Genomic DNA, 18,091 nt, shown 5'->3' on the forward strand with positions numbered 1-18,091 from the left:
GCCTGTAGTGTGAACGTAGCCTATATGAAAAAATATGTGGCCACTTTGCAAACCATATATGCTTGAAGTTAAGCTTAGATCCAAACCAGGAAGACGGGATGATCCATGACTAAGTGAATTACACATAGCATGCTAAAAGTACATACAAAAAAACTCCAGTTCCTGAGATTCAAATAAAATGACATGTCTGACATTTTCCTGTCTCTTCTGTAGTAGTTTAACAGCAGCTGTTTAAACTCCTCACAAGCAAAGTTGAGCTTTGATTCATCAGCACACTGGCCCCCACCCTCTTTATCGCTCTCAGAGCAAACGAGGAAGTGAAAATTAATACCATAAGTTCTTTCCGCCGTGAAGTAGCAGCTTGCGCTTTCTGTGCAGTGGTCTCCATTCAGGCAAAGTTTGTGTGGCAGGTTAGAGAGCAGAAGAGAACTGGAACTAAAGTTTAATATACTGGCTAAAAATAAGGTAAGAAGCGATAATAGGAAATGAAATGCCTTTTAATTGCACTGCTAATGTCTCAAGCGTGACTATAGAAACCTGTCCTTCCCCAGAAGCAGCATCAATGCAGACTAATTGGATTGTGATTATTTTATCCGTCTTGTTGACCATGGGACTGCTGATGGTGGTCCAGAGCCAGTATCAATTGAAGCGCATTCTGGACAGCAAGATTGAAACAATGGAAGTGGCGTTAGAGAAATCTTCTGATGATTATCAAAGTAAGGACCTCTTCAAAACCGCTGTGGAAAAACTGCTGGCTCAGGGCCAGAAACATGTGGACGATATGGAAGCTGCACTCAATAAACTCAGTTCAGAAACGGAGCAGAAGAAAGCAGAAAACGATGCATGCCAAGAAAAAATGGTAACAAGTCTTCCTGGTTTTTTTTCTGGTTTTATATTATGCAAACACTAAACGTCAATAGAGACACATCTCTTATCAGCGCCAACGTTACTGCCTGCATAGGGAAACGCTACTTCCCCTTTGTGCTACCTCATATTTGTGCCGAACTAAATCTGAGAGGGGAAACAATTTTCATTTACTTTACATATGCTTAAGATTGAACCGCTTGTTTTCTACTCACCCTGTAATTAAAATCCTGAAATTTCCAGATATTTCAAATTATCCACCGTTAAAAAAAAAAAAAAAAAAAAAAAAAAAAAAAACCATCTGGCCAGACTTTTTTGTTCATCCATTTACACCTGATTTCAGCACATTTTGATTTCAATACGAGCTTTTCACTTAAGATTGAGTAGTTTTAGAGTATTACAAGTTTTTTTTAATGCGTAACATAAATCCAGCCCAACCTTAAAAACATTTCTGCAACATTTCCACAGAAAAACGCACAAGAAGAGCTGGAAAGTATCCAAAAGACACAAAGTGAAACTAAAGGTGAGGCACGCTTATCACACAGGTAATCCGCGCCATGTTGCCCCCATGTGGTCAAACACTAGCAAAACTCTTGAGGTCCAGCATGTTAATCTCTTTCTCTCTTATCCAGCTTCCTTGGATGCAGAGGTTGAGGCCTGGACTCAGGAGATTAACACTCTAAAAGAAACACTGGTACAACACAGTCCAATATGTGCGTATGTGAAGAGGAGCGAGTTATCTGAGTATGACCACATTTTTCTGTTCTTCTAGTTCCAAAACATACAAAACCTTTGCAAAAAGTAGGAGTTATAAGCGCTGGATTAATTATGATGCATCTATGTCTTTCAGCAACATATGTGGCATAAACCTCAACAAGGATACAGCTTAGCCGAATAAGACCAAAGAGAATAAAGTTAATGAATAAAAATAATAATAATAAAATCAACTTTTATTAAAAAAAATGTGTAGTTCCTTTCTTCCTTGTTCTTTACAGAGATGATGTACCCTTCTTCTCATATGGTCTTTGTCTACCCCTTCATCTGCTTTTATAGTTGATGTACAGAGTTTTCCTTCTGTGTGTTTCCATATAAGCAGCTCAGCATGTGGTCGCAGGCGTGGGACTGCCTGGATGCAGGCGTAGGACTAATGTAAAGAAACTCCAGAGGAAAGCAGTGAAGTGTGTGAAACTGATAGTTACGGGTAAATGGCTGTTTAATGAGTCACTTATTTTATCGGGGAAGAACTTGTTTGTAAAATATAATTTTAGTTACTAATAAATTGAGGGAATTAGGTTTTACGGAAGAGGATTAGGGCCACTGGGGGGGAAGAATTCTGAGAAAAAAAGTCAGAATTCTGAGATAATATGAGCACTGCGTAAAAGCAGTGAAGTGTGTGGAAAACCTAGCCGGGTTTACCATGACTTCAGCAGCTGCTGGTGTTACCTCTGACACCGGTTGACCACGAATGAGTAATTCATTAAGTTTCGGTTTCTGCTGCCCCGCGCAACACGACCTGCAGCAGCCGCATCACCGCTCCGGGACTCGCCTCAGAGGAGGGGAGGGCGGTGGAGGAGAGCGGAGAGAGGTGAGCGGAGTGGACTCAGTTATTACAACAAGCCGATTACTGAAGGCTACTGAGCCTTCTGTCAATATGCGTCTGTCCTCTCTCGGTCAGACGGGAGGAGGACACAGCAGCCCACAGCCGGACTTTCCTTTTTCCCTTTTTCACATGAAAAAACTTTTAAGGGAACTTTTTTAATGGACCTACTCCACGAGAACGCACGTGAAGAAAGCCTGGATGTTTTATTTGATAAGATCTGATTTATTCTGTAAGATGTGTGTGTGTGTGTGTGTGTGGCACTCTGCGGAGCAAACGGTGACCTCCAGGTACTTAAAAGGTTGGGGTTTTCTTTGTTTGTTTGTTTGTTTTAGCGGCTGCATTATAAAAATTTTTTTTTAAAAAATATAATAGCGAAAGCTGTTCATAATTTGATCTTTACGCATTTAATTTATGTAAAGGAGGTTAAATTTGGAAGCCAAATGAAATGCTTTGCGCACCAAACTTTATTAGTAAGTGAACTCCAAGAAGCCAAGTGAGGGGGGGAAAGTAAAGCCCCTCTCTGCCTCGCTCACCTGCACGTGCAAAGTGTAAAAAAATGAGCAGCCCCTCCAGGAGTTTAGACGGACAGAAAGGTGACGGCTCAGGCACCAAACCGGAGACGCCCAGGTACCGCAGCTGGAGCAGTCTCCGCTTCTCCAAATGGAGAAATGCGTCCCAGAGGGCAACCCCGCCTGCCACCCCTTCCCCGAAGACAGACAAGAGGAGCGACGTGAGCAACACGCTCTTCTCTCTGGTCAAGACTCACAATGACGACTACACGGCGGATCCGGATGGCCTCCTGGAGACCAATGGAGAGGGCGAAGGAGACAGCGCTAGCCAGTCTCAGGACCAGGCCACCTACTTCCAGAAGCAGTTTGGCTCCATGCTGCAGCCCGGGGTCAACAAGTTCTCCCTGCGCATGTTCGGCAGTCACAAAGGTGTTGCTGCTGAGCAGGAGAGGGTTAAAAGCTTTGGAGTGTGGATCATACACCCCTACAGTGACTTCAGGTAATTAGTAGAAAGCCCTTAAACTAATTTGCTCTCATTTTATTGCAATTTGTGTAACTTAACGCATTATAACCGTAAAAATTGGACAGAAATCTGACCAGTGACATTTTTCATTTCAAGGTGCTTCCAGTCGCTCAATATTGTTTAGAGTTCCCTTGAAAGCATTTACCCTTTATCCCACTAAGCACCCTGTGATTGAGGACTCACATCCAGTTTTTCAAGGACAGACTGCAGGATAGCAGCTGATGTCATGGTTCCCAGCACATGATAAGGCGATGAAGGGATTTGATTAGTGATACAGTATATAGGACAAGATCATCTGGATTAATGATATCATTCCCGTGTGACTCCTTTTTTTAACCCCAGGAGGAGAGAGAAGTGCATTCATCAATACTCATGACTTAACCAATCTGACTGAAAATCATCCAAATAGTTTCCTAATCTAGTTTGGCCTCACTTTGGAGGGGGGGGGGGGATCTGTCCAATAATTCAACTTTCAGGGTTAAACAACGACTCAGGAGTGATGCCCAAGCAATCTGTCGGTGAGGTCACTAATAGCCCAGCGAATTTAAAGAATTTTTAACATCAGGCCGATGCCAGACAGAGGGGATAAACCCATGCATGGGGATTATTACCCATAAGAATCCGTATAATTCCAATCTTACTCTATTATGCAATAATACACAGGCAGCTGAGGGAGGGATTAGCACAGGCCTGCTCTTCTTAAACCTTATGCTCCCACTTCCTCTTAAAAATGAATGAATTGGGACAGTAGAGTTTTGGTCAGATTTCCTGTTTAGAGTTTAAGGTCACACAGCTGGTTGGTGCCTTTCTCTGTAAAATCTGCTTGTCCTCAATATTTCTCTGGATTTTTTTCTAGTGCTTCGTCCTCCTTGTTCCAAAGATGTCCATGTTTAGCTAATTATCAATTCTACATTGATTGTAATCTGCATGCGAGTGGTTTGTCTGTATCTCTTTGTTGGAGCTGTGATTAGACTTATAGTGACACTTCCGGGTGTATCCCACCTCTAACCCAATGTCCCTTGGGATAGTCCCCAGCTCCACTATGACCCTGAAAGGTGGAATTAGTTGTACTCTGGGTAAAAGTGACTGATTACCATAAGACCAACATCCCCAATCTTTGTGCGCGCGCACACACACACACACACACACACACACACACACACCCCCCCGTGGTCTGCTTGTAGTCCGAATGCTGCTGACTTATGTTTGGATAAACTTTTGTTGCATGCAGTTAAAAGATCTGTATGGAGAAAAGAGTAATTTCATTTCCAAAAATTATAAACTGTATACAAAAGATGGACATGGCCACAGTGACATCACTGATTGGTTTAAACTCTGCAGGCCTGAAGCCTCCACACTAGCGCTTTACTTTATTCAAATTCAACCTGAAATCCTATCAGAATACACTCATGTTCCTGTCCTGCGCTCACTGCTATTAAAGCTTGTCTAAAGGTTTTAGATACAGCAGATTTTATTCTGCTCCTCTCTCCCTCTCACTCAGACTCGATCTATAATGTCAACAGCTATAATGCCTTCCAGATTGGTGGCGTTAATAGCAGCAAGCAGCCACTAATCTACTGCAACATGAGAAATAATGGTAAGCACTCATGTAAAGCAGAGAGTGGACAGAGAGGTCACGGACACGAGTGAAGAACACATCAATCACTTCTGTGTCTCTGCTCAGTTTTGTCACGGGTTCACGTTGCAATCACTGAAGGGTGACTGTAATCAAAATTGGTCTGCGTCAAGTTCTCTTTCTCTGCCTTTGTAATCAAAGAGTCACTGAGAGCGAGAGACCCAGTGTGATTGACAGCTGATGGAAACAATCTGTAAGAAAATCCAAACCATGTCTTCCGACAGTGTACGAGACATTTGAGAGCTATAGGGAAATGGGACATGTATGACTTGAAGGAGACAGTGTATTTGTACAGCACGTGCAATTAGGGTTGCCAACCGTCCCTTAAAATACGGAATCGTCCCGTATTTCGAAACAAAAGTACACGTCCCGTATTGAGCTAATAAGGGACGCACTTTGTCCCGTAATACAGTGAGAATCAAAAGTAGTCTATAACTTTTAATGGAATTAACGCTTTGTTTGAAAACATAATTCCCAGCCCCTCTCCTGCTTTGTGACCAATGAGCTGACAGCACACTTACGAGTATGACAATTCAGATTACCGCTCATCTCATTGGTCAAGGAAAGGTCGCTTACGGAGAAAATACCGGAAGACAACAGATGACCACAACAAGAAGCATGGCCAACAGGGAAACAAACGCCGACACTGCGGTGCAAGTCTCGGACGACAGTAAACCTAAAGCTGGGCAAACACTGTGCGATTTTTTCAGTCACGTTATTCAGCTCCTGCTCAAACTGCACGATTGACTCGCAGGGGTTATAAGTTTGTAGGTCACGATGCAGGGTCTCACACTATACCGCCCGATGCTCTGATGCGACCTGAGTGCTCACACTGTGCCTCCATAACATGAAGGTTATAACAGAAAATCTGTCGCGCTCTCCCTCTGTCTTTCACTCACACAGACACACACACCACCACCATCAACTTTGCTAAATTGCTAATGAAAAACATTGATCGGGCAGCTGAGCAGCAATGTAAATCCAACTATTTTCACGGTTGTGTGCCTCCATTGCTTGTGTCCAGATCACACGCTGCACAGCCGTGCTGCTCCATCTTTTACACCAACGTTTACGTGTTTGCGCGCGAGCAGTGTGAGCGGCTGTGGTGAGACCCTCACTTGCTTCGGCAAGCGCGTACGCTAAATTGGATACGATACAGAGAAGATTAGCATGGCCCCTGCGCAAGGATGACACGCAAATTCGTGAAGTGAGACCCTCACAAGCGATTGATGATCGGGAGCTGGTCGTGAGGTGTTAATCACTTCTCGTTACCCCACGTATACTACACGATGCACGATGAAGGCCAAAATCGGGCCGATCACTCAAAAATCGGCTAAAAATGGGCCTAAAACCGCACAGTGTGAGCCCAGCGTTAGAGCAGCAATGTTTGTTCAGAGAAAGGGAAAAATGGGAAAAGGAAAACACCTGGCTGGAAAAAGTTAATATGGGCATGTGCAGTGAATATCAGCGCTATGTGGCCAGAAGTGTGATAATATAATTTATTTTGTGTAATAAACAACTGTAAGGATAGATGATTACAACAAATAGATGACTAATACATAAAAGTAATACATAGATGAATAATGATGATGAGTTAAGATGCGTAATCATGGGAACAAGCGGGTTTACAAACAGGAGCAGCTGATTAGCATTAAGCCAATTGTACTAAATGCACTAAATGTGCACTGTTACAAGAATGTTTTTCTTTCTATTGTTTTCTATTATTTTAAGTTAAGCAGGACAGAGTTCTTTTAAAGAAAGATTTACTTATATTCTCAAAAGTTAAGGATGACAGGCTTCTGTTTAAGAAGGAGACCTGTTTTATTGTGTTAATGTTGTCATTTTGAGCTAAAAATAAATGGCTAAATGATCATTTGTTTCACATGTGTTCATATCACAAAGAATATACATCTACTTAAATCAAATTCAAGTCAAATGGTTAAAAAAATAATTTCACACACAAAAAAAGAGCTAGAAAATTCACCACACTGGGAAGGGTGAAGACAACTGGGTCGCCCGGCCCTGGCCACGAGGTGTCCCTTATTTATTTTTCAGGGAGTTTGGCAACCCTACGTGCAATCAAGATATCCAATCTGGATCTGGAACAATGAATGCAAGCTCTAACGCACACAGGTTGGACCGTTACCGGATCACATGGGGAGATTGATCAGCTTGGACCTGGATTTCAGCTGGGTATAAATGCTGTGCACACATGATCACATCCTTAACCCTAGAACACTATCGCTGGGTGATTTACACCCGAGAAAATAGATTTACATGATTTCTCTCTCCTGCAGCTGTTTGCGTGTCGAGGAGCCTGTGCCTTCACCAGGGAAGTCTCAAATGTCCCAGGAATGGGTGGACCAAAGACCAGCTTTCCAGAGTCATTATTTTGTTTTAGGAGTTTTATTTTTCATTTTGTTAGACATGGCACAGTTGAAAGTAAAAGAAGACCACTCTAATTTGTCATGTGTTGTCATATTTTCATATATTTGATTACTTTTCATTGGTTATATTATATCGGGTAAAAATCACCCGGCATTAGTGATCGTGTTACTATTTATAGCGATAGTGTTCTAGGGTTAAGAGAAACTTTACCCAGCAGGTTAAAAAGTCAATCTCCTCTCGATAGCATAAGCTGCCAGGGAACAGGAACAAGCAGCATTAGTAGCTAGCAACTCCATTATCGTGCTGTTCGACAACCATACTTCATGGGGCCAATTTGCTGACACTCTTGGACCCCTTGCCACCTCTCTTTCTAGCACTGTTAGCAACTTAGGTGTTCTCTTTGACAGCTCCTTTAAGTTTGACAAACAATCCTCTGTAGTTAAATCTAGTTTCTACCAATTGCGTCAAATCTCCAAGGCCAAGCACTACATACCGCACAGGGACCTTGAGAAACGAATCCATGCTTTTGTGACCTCTAGATTAGACTACTAATTCCCTTTACTTTGGTCTCCACTCCACCCTTCTTCATAGATTGCAGGTTGTCCAGAATGCTGCGGCACGCCTTCTGACCAGAACCGCAAGGTTTGCCTCCATCATGATCTAAGATCATCAGGACAAATATTCTTAGGCTACATTCACACTGCACACGAAAGCGCATCAAATCCGACTTTTTTGACCCTATGCGACCCATATCCAATCATGGTATGACAGTGTGAGCAGCACAAATCCGATATTTTCAAATCCGACCTGGGTCACTTTCGTATGTGGTACTGAATCCGATACATATCTGATGTTTTAGAAAGAGACTGCTGTTTGAACGGTCATGTCGCATTAAAGCCGTCTTTTACATCACTGACACAAGACAGACGCCAATTATCAGCTCCGGAGAAGCGCCCGAGAAGACACTGAACGCTTCCTGGCCATCCAGTGAAACTGTTGGGAAGACAACGTTGGAGAAACGGGAATATTTTATTTGTACTGTATAATCTGCAGATTCTGACAGAAATCTGCAACTATCCTTTGAAGCACTGCTCCTCTCTAAAACAGCAATAAGGATAATTATTAGGCCATATTTAAATAACAAAATAACTTTATAACTTAAAGCAAAATTGGGAAACGTAAAGTCCCAATCAAGTCTTTATATTAAGGGCCATCAGTCAAACAATACTGTTTGCTCTGGGTCTAAACAGAGCGCGTTGTGTGTGACGTCTTCTTTAGCACATGCGGGCCGCTTTGAGGCTTCACACTAGAGCGTGTTTGCTGTCACATTTTATATGTAGTGTGAACAAGCAGACAAAAAAGAAAACCACTCAGATTTGATCAAAAAATTGGAATTGAGCATTAACACCTGCAGCGTGAACGTAGCCTTAGTGCAGCCTAGATCCCGGCTAAAGGCCAGAGGTGACCGTGCTTTTGCCCTGGCAGCCCCGAGCCTCTGGGAAAATCTTCCCTCTGACTCCATCTATTCATTTAAATCTCAGTTAAAAACGTACCTGTTTGACCGAGCGTTTTCAGTTAGTTAGTGCACTTCCCCCTATATTTTACCCTTATGTTACTTATCTTCCTACTAATGTCCCACTGCATAAATACCCCCACCTTATATTTATGTGTTGCAGCTCCTCCAACCTATGGCCGCGGCAGGCTAAACATGAGGACACAGATGACGCGCAACAATATACGCATAAAATACGCTTCTGTACCATTTGCTCCTTTTATTCCACATGCAGCTGTCCAATATACAAATCAGCACATGGGATTAACTATTAAAAAAAATGCACAGACTGCACAAACAAATAACTGCACTAATTACAATGCCAACTTACAACTTGGCCTATGACATCAATTAGTGCACAAATATACATAAACCATCAAGTTACAGTCAAATACATGAAAATAATTCAAGCTGCGTTCAACAGAAAGTTTTGCCTCATGCTCACCCTACCTTTCTGCTCATCAACATCAGATGCAGTGAACAGGTGAGTGCAACCACATTTATCATCTACCACACCCATGAGACACGCCCCACACCCGTGCACCAATACAGCGAGTCCATTTAAACCAACCCACTTAATCAAAAAAGGAACAACTCATATGGCTCCTACATTATGAATACCCTGTAATTGTATCTTCTAAACCATGCTATAATGTTTTACTTCTTATTCTGTCTGTACCTTTGGGGGGTTTGTTATAGCCTTTTATCTTTTATCTTATGTTTTAACCTTGTTGTGAAGCACTTTGGTGTACCTTTGGTTTTAAATGTGCTATATAAATAAAGTTGTACTGTATTGTATTGTACAGAAAGTGACTTAAAAACAAAAAGCTCGATTACGTGATATCTTTGCTACTAGGTGTCCAGTCTGCATACTCTGTGTATGATGGCATTAAAGTGGTATTGGGCAGGTGGGGGCACCCTAATGTGCATCAGAGCGTGGGGCAAAAACAATCATTTAGAAATAAGATTTTTTTTTTTTAATTGTATTGTGAGCTCCAGTAGATTTGTTTTCTTTGCATACTGGCTGTGATCCGCAAACATGTGTTGCTGCTGCTCTAAAGTTTACTACTCTTTGTGGATTTAACTAAATTTAGCAAGATATAAACAGACAGATCAGCTTAAAAAAACATCTGCTACCCTCAATGTAACGCAACACTGACTATTAACCAACCAGAGCTGTAAACTTCACCACAGTACGGTAAGCTCTCAGTCCTCTATACCTTTAGCTTGTACAATTTGGTGATATTTGCTAAGCTGTTTAAAACATTTAAAATCACCTGCCAGTTATAAATGTTACTCTGTTTATGCTCACACTTCTTCTGTAGTGCCAGCCAGAGCCATCAGCTAAATGCTAAAGTTCCACAGCAACAGCTTTATGGACATCTGCATGATGAACGAATCACAGGAAAGGATTCTGATGAGAGTGTAAAGGGGCCATGGGATGTTATTATTTTTCTTAAAATTGTAATAGTAATTCCAAACTGTCATCAGTAAGCAACACAAAAAGAGCACTCTTGGCAGTATTACGTCAAAGCTAACAGATTTTCTTACTCTTTAATTGAAGATGCTGGAGGGTGTTCCTAAATTTTCTGATGCACTTAGAAGAGCAAACGGAAACCTTACGGTTCATATGTTAGTACCAGGTATACATGTGACTGCCCTCATTAAAAATGTTGCAGATGTGCCACACAACCATCAAATTCATTTGAGATTGCTAACATATATTTGTATTTGCTATAAAAAGCCATATAAATATATAAAACTCATGAAAAACTCAAAAACAGCAGTGGATCACATGATTCACTTCACATCTTTGGTGTTCACAGTCAGCTCTCTTCTCTTGACAACACATGCAATTTTGTGTTTGTTGTGATATGGCCGCACTGACATACAGTACAGAAATAACTACGTGCACGCAGCAGTCAAGTTGTGATTAACACATAGATTTTCAGTTTTAATTCAAAAGGGTTCATTAAAATACTTGAAGTATATTTGAATAACCACCTTGTCATTTTGTTTTTTTACAGTTTGGCCCAGAATGAGCAGATGTGTTTGCAGTAAATCTGTAAATCATCTGTAAATCTGGAAACGGTCAAAGTACGAATAGGTCCATTTGAAGTTTGTGTAAAGGTTGTGATCCTAAACCGAGCTCTGCACTCATCCTCTTCTCTCCAGGTTTTACTGGGACATCGTAATGCTCCTGTTGATGATGAGCAATCTTGTCATTTTGCCCTGGGGTATCACCTTCTTCGAAGACCAGAACACCATGCCCTGGATCACCTTCAACGTCTTGTCAGACACACTCTTCCTCATGGATCTGGTTTTCAACTTCCGTACGGGCATTTTGGAAGAGGACAGCCACATCATCCTGGACCCCAAAGAGATCCGCATTCATTACCTCCGCACTTGGTTCCTGGTGGATTTCATCTCCTCCATCCCTGTCGACTACATCTTTCTCATCGTCGACCTCGAATCCCGACACGAGTCATCAGACGTGTACCGTACCGCTCGTGCACTTCGCATTGTGCGTTTCACAAAGATCCTCAGTCTGCTGCGTCTTCTCCGTCTGTCTCGCCTCATCCGATACATCCACCAATGGGAGGAGGTAATGCAAAGGCAGGGAAGCGGGCACGTGCTTAGAACAAAAGAAACAGAAATATTGTAATTTGATCGTCTCTGTGACTTTCTTTCTGACAGATTTTCCACATGACTTATGATCTGGCCAGTGCTGTGGTGCGTATAGTCAACTTGATTGGAATGATGTTGCTGTTGTGTCACTGGGATGGCTGCCTGACATTTATGGTACCTATGCTGCAAGACTTTCCTTCAGACTGCTGGGTATCCAAAAACAATATGGTGGTGAGTAGATGAAGAGAAGAAAGTAAAATTACATATTTAAAGTAGTATGTGAGTATATAGCTACAATTCAGTGTTAGTTGGCATTTTTTTGAAGGAGGCAAAGTAATTTTACTCAGTGGCATACAAACCACAACACAACAAACCAAACCACAAACTTGGCAAAGCCACACCTCCGTCTATGGTCATGACATGCCAACTCACAGTGACATCGTCCACAAAAATCAAAATTGAAATGAGATACTGTTCTCACATTTGGAGATCATCTTAACTGAAACCAGGACCACGCGTCAAACACTGCACCTGCACATACATACTGTGCAAAAGTCATGAGCCACCCCAGCATGGTATGCAGTCAAATCCAGTCTGACACTGGACTTGAAAGATGCATCTGGCCCTTCAGTTAATCTACTGTTCACCGAAGCCTCATCAAAAATGGTCTCAGTGGAAGGGTGGCTGTCAAGATGCCATTCATAAAGAAAGGAAACAGAGAGAAGAGGCTGAGGTACGCCAAATTACACAAGAACTGGACTGAAAATCAAAAGCAACAGGTCTGATGGAGTGATGAATCCAAATTTGAAATGTTACTTCAAATTGTCATCAATATATATTAAGAATGACAGCATCATCATCATCCATTATAAATGTCCATTATAAAATGTCCATTATTATAAAATGTCCATTATTAAATGTCCATTATAGAGGACATGATGATCCCAAACACATTACCAGTCCAGTAAAAGCACACCTGAATTAAAAAACACCCACGGAACACTATCAGTCACGGATGGGCTTCCCCGGAGCTCGGGACTCAACATCATCGAAGCGGTATGGGATCAGCTTGACAGAGAACAGAACAAAAGGCAGCCAACATCCAAGGAAGATCTTCGAGTGTCCTTCTAGAAGAAATATTCCTGAAGACTCCTTAAACACTACATGTAATTAAACTTGTTTCCAACTGTTTTGCCGTGTTTTAGTCTTAACTTCTGGTTAGGTTTAACAGAGGTATGTGTGTCTCTGGTGTTTTCTCATTTAACACAGTATTCTTTACAAGATACAAAATCTTTACTTGGATGTGAAACGGCTGACAACTGTCTGTATTTTCCCAAAGTTGCAGGCTCATAGATGACCTCATTTCATGCTCTGTCTCACCTCGCCTCATTGTTAACTACCTTTTTCAGAACTCTACATGGCACATCCAGTACTCCTACGCTCTGTTTATGGCCATGAGTCACATGCTGTGCATAGGATATGGTGCTCACCCTCCAGAGGGCATGACCGATGTTTGGCTCACCATGGTCAGCATGGTAGTCGGGGCCACGTGCTACGCCATGTTCCTCGGCCATGCCGCTAACCTGGTCCAGTCCTTGGACGCCTCGCATCGGCAGTATCAAGAGAAGGTAATCATGCACATTTGTGACCTGCAGCTTCAGTTGCTTTGTGGACAATATGTTCCAGGAACCTCACGTGGATGCTAATGTGATTCGGGCTTTGAGCTTTAATATCCCAGCCATGTTTCATATCACAGACTGGCTTACTTGCTCGTACTTTATTCGTACAAACTGTGCCAAATGCCTAGAGAATATGTGTATTATCTAATGGATTTTGCAGCCTTACCATGACCCATTCCAGGGGATTTTCACAAGATAAAGCAGAACAGATGATGGACAAATGGCGGCACCTTTGTTTTGGATAACTGTCTGCCAATGCCCATTACAAATGAGTTTGTAATCCACTTAAAACGGGAGAAACAGCCTGCAAAACAAATGGAATGAATATGTAATTATTGTTCTTGGGGATAATTCGCAAAACACATGCTAGAACATGTGACTAATTGTGTGTTTTCTGTTGTTTCCAGTATAAACAAGTGGAGCAGTACATGTCATTTCATAAACTGCCAGCAGACTTAAGACAGAGGATCCACGATTACTATGAGCAGCGATTCCAAGGCAAGATGTTTGATGAGGACAACATCCTCGGAGAGCTCAGTGACCCACTCAAGGAGGTGTGTGACTTTACCTGCTGTTTCTTGCTTCCTCTCTCCAGTTTTTTATTAAGTGTTGAATAAGTTCGTCTTTTATGTTAAAAAGGGTCCATGAAAATTTCTTTAAATGTGCCTTTATCTAAGCGACAGTTCAAAACCTAAATATATTTTGTTTATAATGAAATTGGAAAACATCTGATCAGCTGTTCGATATGCTAAGAGCTAGTTAACAATGCTTTTATTCCTGTTTATAGACTAACTGACATATTTTTTTCCACAATAATATGCTATATATCACAATATGGTAAAACATAGACTATTTGATTTGTATGTTGATCTGTAAGCTTCTTCCTCTTGTTTTGGCTTTTGTCTCAGTAGATCATCTGCCTCCATTTCACTCTATCCCAGCATCCTCCTCCTCTGTCACACCAGCCTTCTGCATACCCTCCTTGACTATGTCCATAAATCTTTTATGTCGTCTTCCTCTTTTGCTCCCACCTGGCAGCTTCATCTTTAACATCATGACCAAAATCCTCCTGAGAACTGAGGAAATTTTTTTAATGATTTCCTGCCTCTTTGGAGCTAAAAGAAGCCATCCAAACACATGAGATACCGATGGAAAGCCCAGGATGTCCTCTATTTAGCATTTAGGGTCTTAGTAAGGTAGCTCAAATAAGTCAAAAGATATAGACCATAAACAAATGTCCATTATAGAGGACATAAATTAATAGCCTGGTTCTCATGAGGATATATTCACTATCCCTCCAATCGCCTCCAATCTTTTTGCCAGTTCTACAGTCTCCACATTGTACATCACTCATCCACCTTCACTATCTCTACTCCTTACATATTCACCTTTCCGCCTGCCTCTCTCTCATTCACACACGTATTCTGTCTCACTTCTATTGTCCTTCATTCCTCTTCTCTCCAGAGCATACCCCCACCTCTCTATGCCCCCACCTCTCTATGCTCTCACTTCTCTCAGTGTTATCTGCGAACATCATAGTCCATAGAGACTCCTGTCTGACCTCATCTGTTAATCTGTCCATCACAACTGCAAACAAGAAGGGGCTCAGAACTGATCCCTGATGTAATCCCACCTTGAACCCATCTGTCACTCCTGCTGCATACCTCACCACTGATAGACAGTAAACAATGGTTTTGATACTTGGGTGATGAGTTTACTTTATTTCATAAGAAAAAAAAGAGCTTCACATTCTCAGTTTCAAGCTGAAGAGTTGCTGTCTGAAAACACTGAAAACTTTACAAATGTTTTAAATCTACCAAATCTTTCATAAATGTGACTGTAGTTAAAACCTGGCAGAGATATTTTATGACAACTTCTTGTAGCGTACATTTTCTCCCCCTCATGCAGGAGATTGTCAGCTATAACTGTCGTGGACTCGTAGCCAATATGCCACTGTTTGCCAACACTGACCCTCATTTTGTGACGGTGATCCTGACCAAGCTGCGTTTCGAAGTCTTCCAGCCGGGAGATTTTATTATACGAGAGGGAACGCTGGGTCGGAAAATGTACTTTATCCAGCACGGCACCGTCACCATCATCCCACGTGGTAGTAAGGAGATTAAGCTCAGCGATGGAGCATATTTTGGGGGTAAATCGTGCTTTCTTTTTCCTGTGACTGTATTGCCAAACTTTTTCCATTTTTAGTCTTTATGATAATATAATCAGGTGGTATTTCTTCATATTTATGGTCCAGACATGCAGGTGGTATAGATCCTCTCATTTAACAAGTGGGATGAACTACATATTTAAAATTATGTCTTCCTTGTTTCAGAGATTTGCTTGCTGACACAGGGACGACGCACAGCCAGCGTGAAGGCTGAGACCTACTGCCGTCTTTACTCGTTGAGCGCGGACAGTTTCAACGAGGTCCTGGAGGAGCATCCTCTGATGAGGAGGGCGTTTGAGAGTGTGGCCGTGAACCGACTGGACCGCGTTGCGCGCCGACCGAGTTATCAGCCAGTCCCAGATGAATGACTTCCTCAGCACCATGAGAAAAACATTCCAGCCAGACTCATCGAGCACATTTGTCACATTTAAACTGCACATGACAAAGATATCTTCTATTGAAGCACGCTGATGGACAATCAGATAGCGAGACCTACTTAAACTTTTTAGTACAGCATTACTGCGATGATGTGACAATAGTCTACCTTTAGTGGTTTTATTTTATTATTTGAACTTGAATCAGCTGTAATATGTGCTCATGTTTGTGTTAGAGCTTTGTATACTCTTCGTGTAAAATGACCTGTATAATTTTGAAACTGTATGGACATCAGCGATGATCTTTTGTTTCTCCCGTTCTGATGATATTACATTTTGATTTACATGAGCTTTTTTATTCATGTATTGATGTATTGATTTATTTTTTTTACCAACAGTCTGTCTAGATTGGTCTCTTTCCAGCTGTAAATACCTCTTTTAAAGCACATTTTAGTGGCCTGTAGTAGCCACTTTGATTATCTATCAGATCATCCGTCCAGGATATTGACAGCCTGCAGGAGCAGCAGCTGGTGTTACATCATTCAGCTTTCTGTAGCTCTATTTTACATGATCCTTCTCATCTGTAGGTTGCCTGATGTGAAGATTTAATGCTGATGTTCACAGAAGATCAGTTGCAGTTATGTAATATCTCCAGCTGTACACAGACAGGTTTCACAGAGCTCATATAAAGAATAATTTATACCCAGTATTATTTGTTTCCATACTATTTTTGTTTCATTTTTTTCTGGAATATTGTTTATTTATAATGTAAAACTAATGAATGAGAATAAAGTCTCTATAGGTTAACTAGTATGTAACCGTCAGACGATGCTGTTGTATAATATAAGTTCTATTTTTGTAAATATATCAGCTGAACTTTCTCAGTTTTTTTTTTTACTTCACTTTTTTAGTGGGGTTACATACAGGGTCTACATGCAGCATTTTTCACAGCAGAAACCACAGCTGTATCTACACATTAACAATGTAGTTATTAGAAGTTTATTTCTCTTCTGTTTTTGCTTCAAAGAAAGATTTTACAAATTTAAATTGACTGAACGCTGATTTACATTTAGATTAATACTGTGTACTTTTCTCAGATGCATTTGAAACAACATGATTTTGAAAATTTTCATCTGATGCACACAAAACGGTCATTTTTTGAATTTACAAGTTTAACTGAAATGTCTTTATTTTTTCTTATTTTTCTGATTATTACCTTTATATTGATGATGTCATGTGTATACCAATGTCTGTAACCTTGAAGCATAAATATCAAATATGTATTTTTTCCTATGCACTGTGTTATTTGTGCTTATGTATAAAGAATGTGCAGACACGTTGATCAAAGAAATACTGTTTTACTTAAGAAAACATTTTTGAAGCTCTTTTCCGCAGCTTTGCCAAGAAAATTAAGTCACAGGTCCAGAATGTATCTTATTGTGACTTATCATAATATTCACTCACTATTTCATAAATCTGAGAAGGATTCTTAAAGGTATGCCTTTTATCCTCAGAATACTCTCTGCTCCTTATTTCTGTTCTCTTTCCCTCTCACCCTCCAACCAGTTACAGCAGATGGCTACCCTTCCCTGAACCTGGATATGCCAGAGGTTTCTTCTTGTTTGAAGGGAGTTTTCCCTCCTCACAGTCGCAAAGTGCTGCTCACAGGGGATTGCCTGATCATTGGGGTTTGAAGGGTCTCTACATTACAATATAAATCTCATTCAGGTAACTTTTGCTTTGACCTGATGCTATCTATAGATTTTAAATGAAATCTCATCAGAACTATGAGATATAAAGTCATGGCCTTGTTTTTCATAACAGTAAAGTCCATTCTCACAATGATATGATGAACATTCTCATTAATGTGAAACACTAAGTAATTATCCATAATTATGGTGGTATGAGCATGTTCTGATTGTGTATTACAAGATCCTGTTATTATAAATAAGATGTTTTGGTATTTCCTATATACTTTGTGGCTTCATAATACTACAGTACCATATTGCTACATTGTTTAACAAACAATAAGTAATTATTATGATAAATAGTATCATATATAACGATATTTAATAAACTGCCATGATTATAAATGCTAATGAACTATAATAACTTGAAAACATATAATAAATTTAAGGTTACCATAGTTTTTATAATAAAATAAGATATGC

General features: G+C 40.8%; 2 protein-coding genes and 1 non-coding gene across 3 annotated transcripts; all 3 read left to right on the top strand.

The window, feature by feature from the left end:
• The first annotated feature begins 312 nt into the window (after positions 1-312).
• On the top strand, positions 313-1,824 carry LOC146549154 (uncharacterized). The gene is made up of 5 exons (XM_085262780.1): positions 313-465; positions 552-859; positions 1,333-1,387; positions 1,497-1,608; positions 1,715-1,824. Exons 2-5 carry the CDS (start codon positions 563-565, stop codon positions 1,752-1,754), a joined length of 504 nt encoding a protein of 167 aa, XP_085118906.1. The 5' UTR covers positions 313-465; positions 552-562; the 3' UTR covers positions 1,755-1,824.
• Positions 1,825-2,468: 644 nt separating this feature from the next.
• On the top strand, positions 2,469-17,256 carry hcn3 (hyperpolarization activated cyclic nucleotide-gated potassium channel 3). The gene is made up of 7 exons (XM_085262777.1): positions 2,469-3,472; positions 11,248-11,677; positions 11,770-11,931; positions 13,110-13,328; positions 13,787-13,933; positions 15,288-15,528; positions 15,712-17,256. Exons 1-7 carry the CDS (start codon positions 3,021-3,023, stop codon positions 15,912-15,914), a joined length of 1,854 nt encoding a protein of 617 aa, XP_085118903.1. The 5' UTR covers positions 2,469-3,020; the 3' UTR covers positions 15,915-17,256.
• Positions 6,247-6,354, top strand: LOC146549156 (U6 spliceosomal RNA). Its single transcript, XR_014890582.1, has one exon. It is a non-coding gene; the product is annotated as a U6 spliceosomal RNA (small nuclear RNA).
• Positions 17,257-18,091: the final 835 nt, after the last annotated feature.

Source organism: Mchenga conophoros, linkage group LG22, assembly GCF_057382185.1.
Source record: "Mchenga conophoros isolate Kocher_MC1m ecotype Shallow Benthic linkage group LG22, M_conophoros_male_GT1.1, whole genome shotgun sequence".
In the NCBI taxonomy this organism is placed as follows: Eukaryota; Metazoa; Chordata; class Actinopteri; order Cichliformes; family Cichlidae; genus Mchenga; species Mchenga conophoros.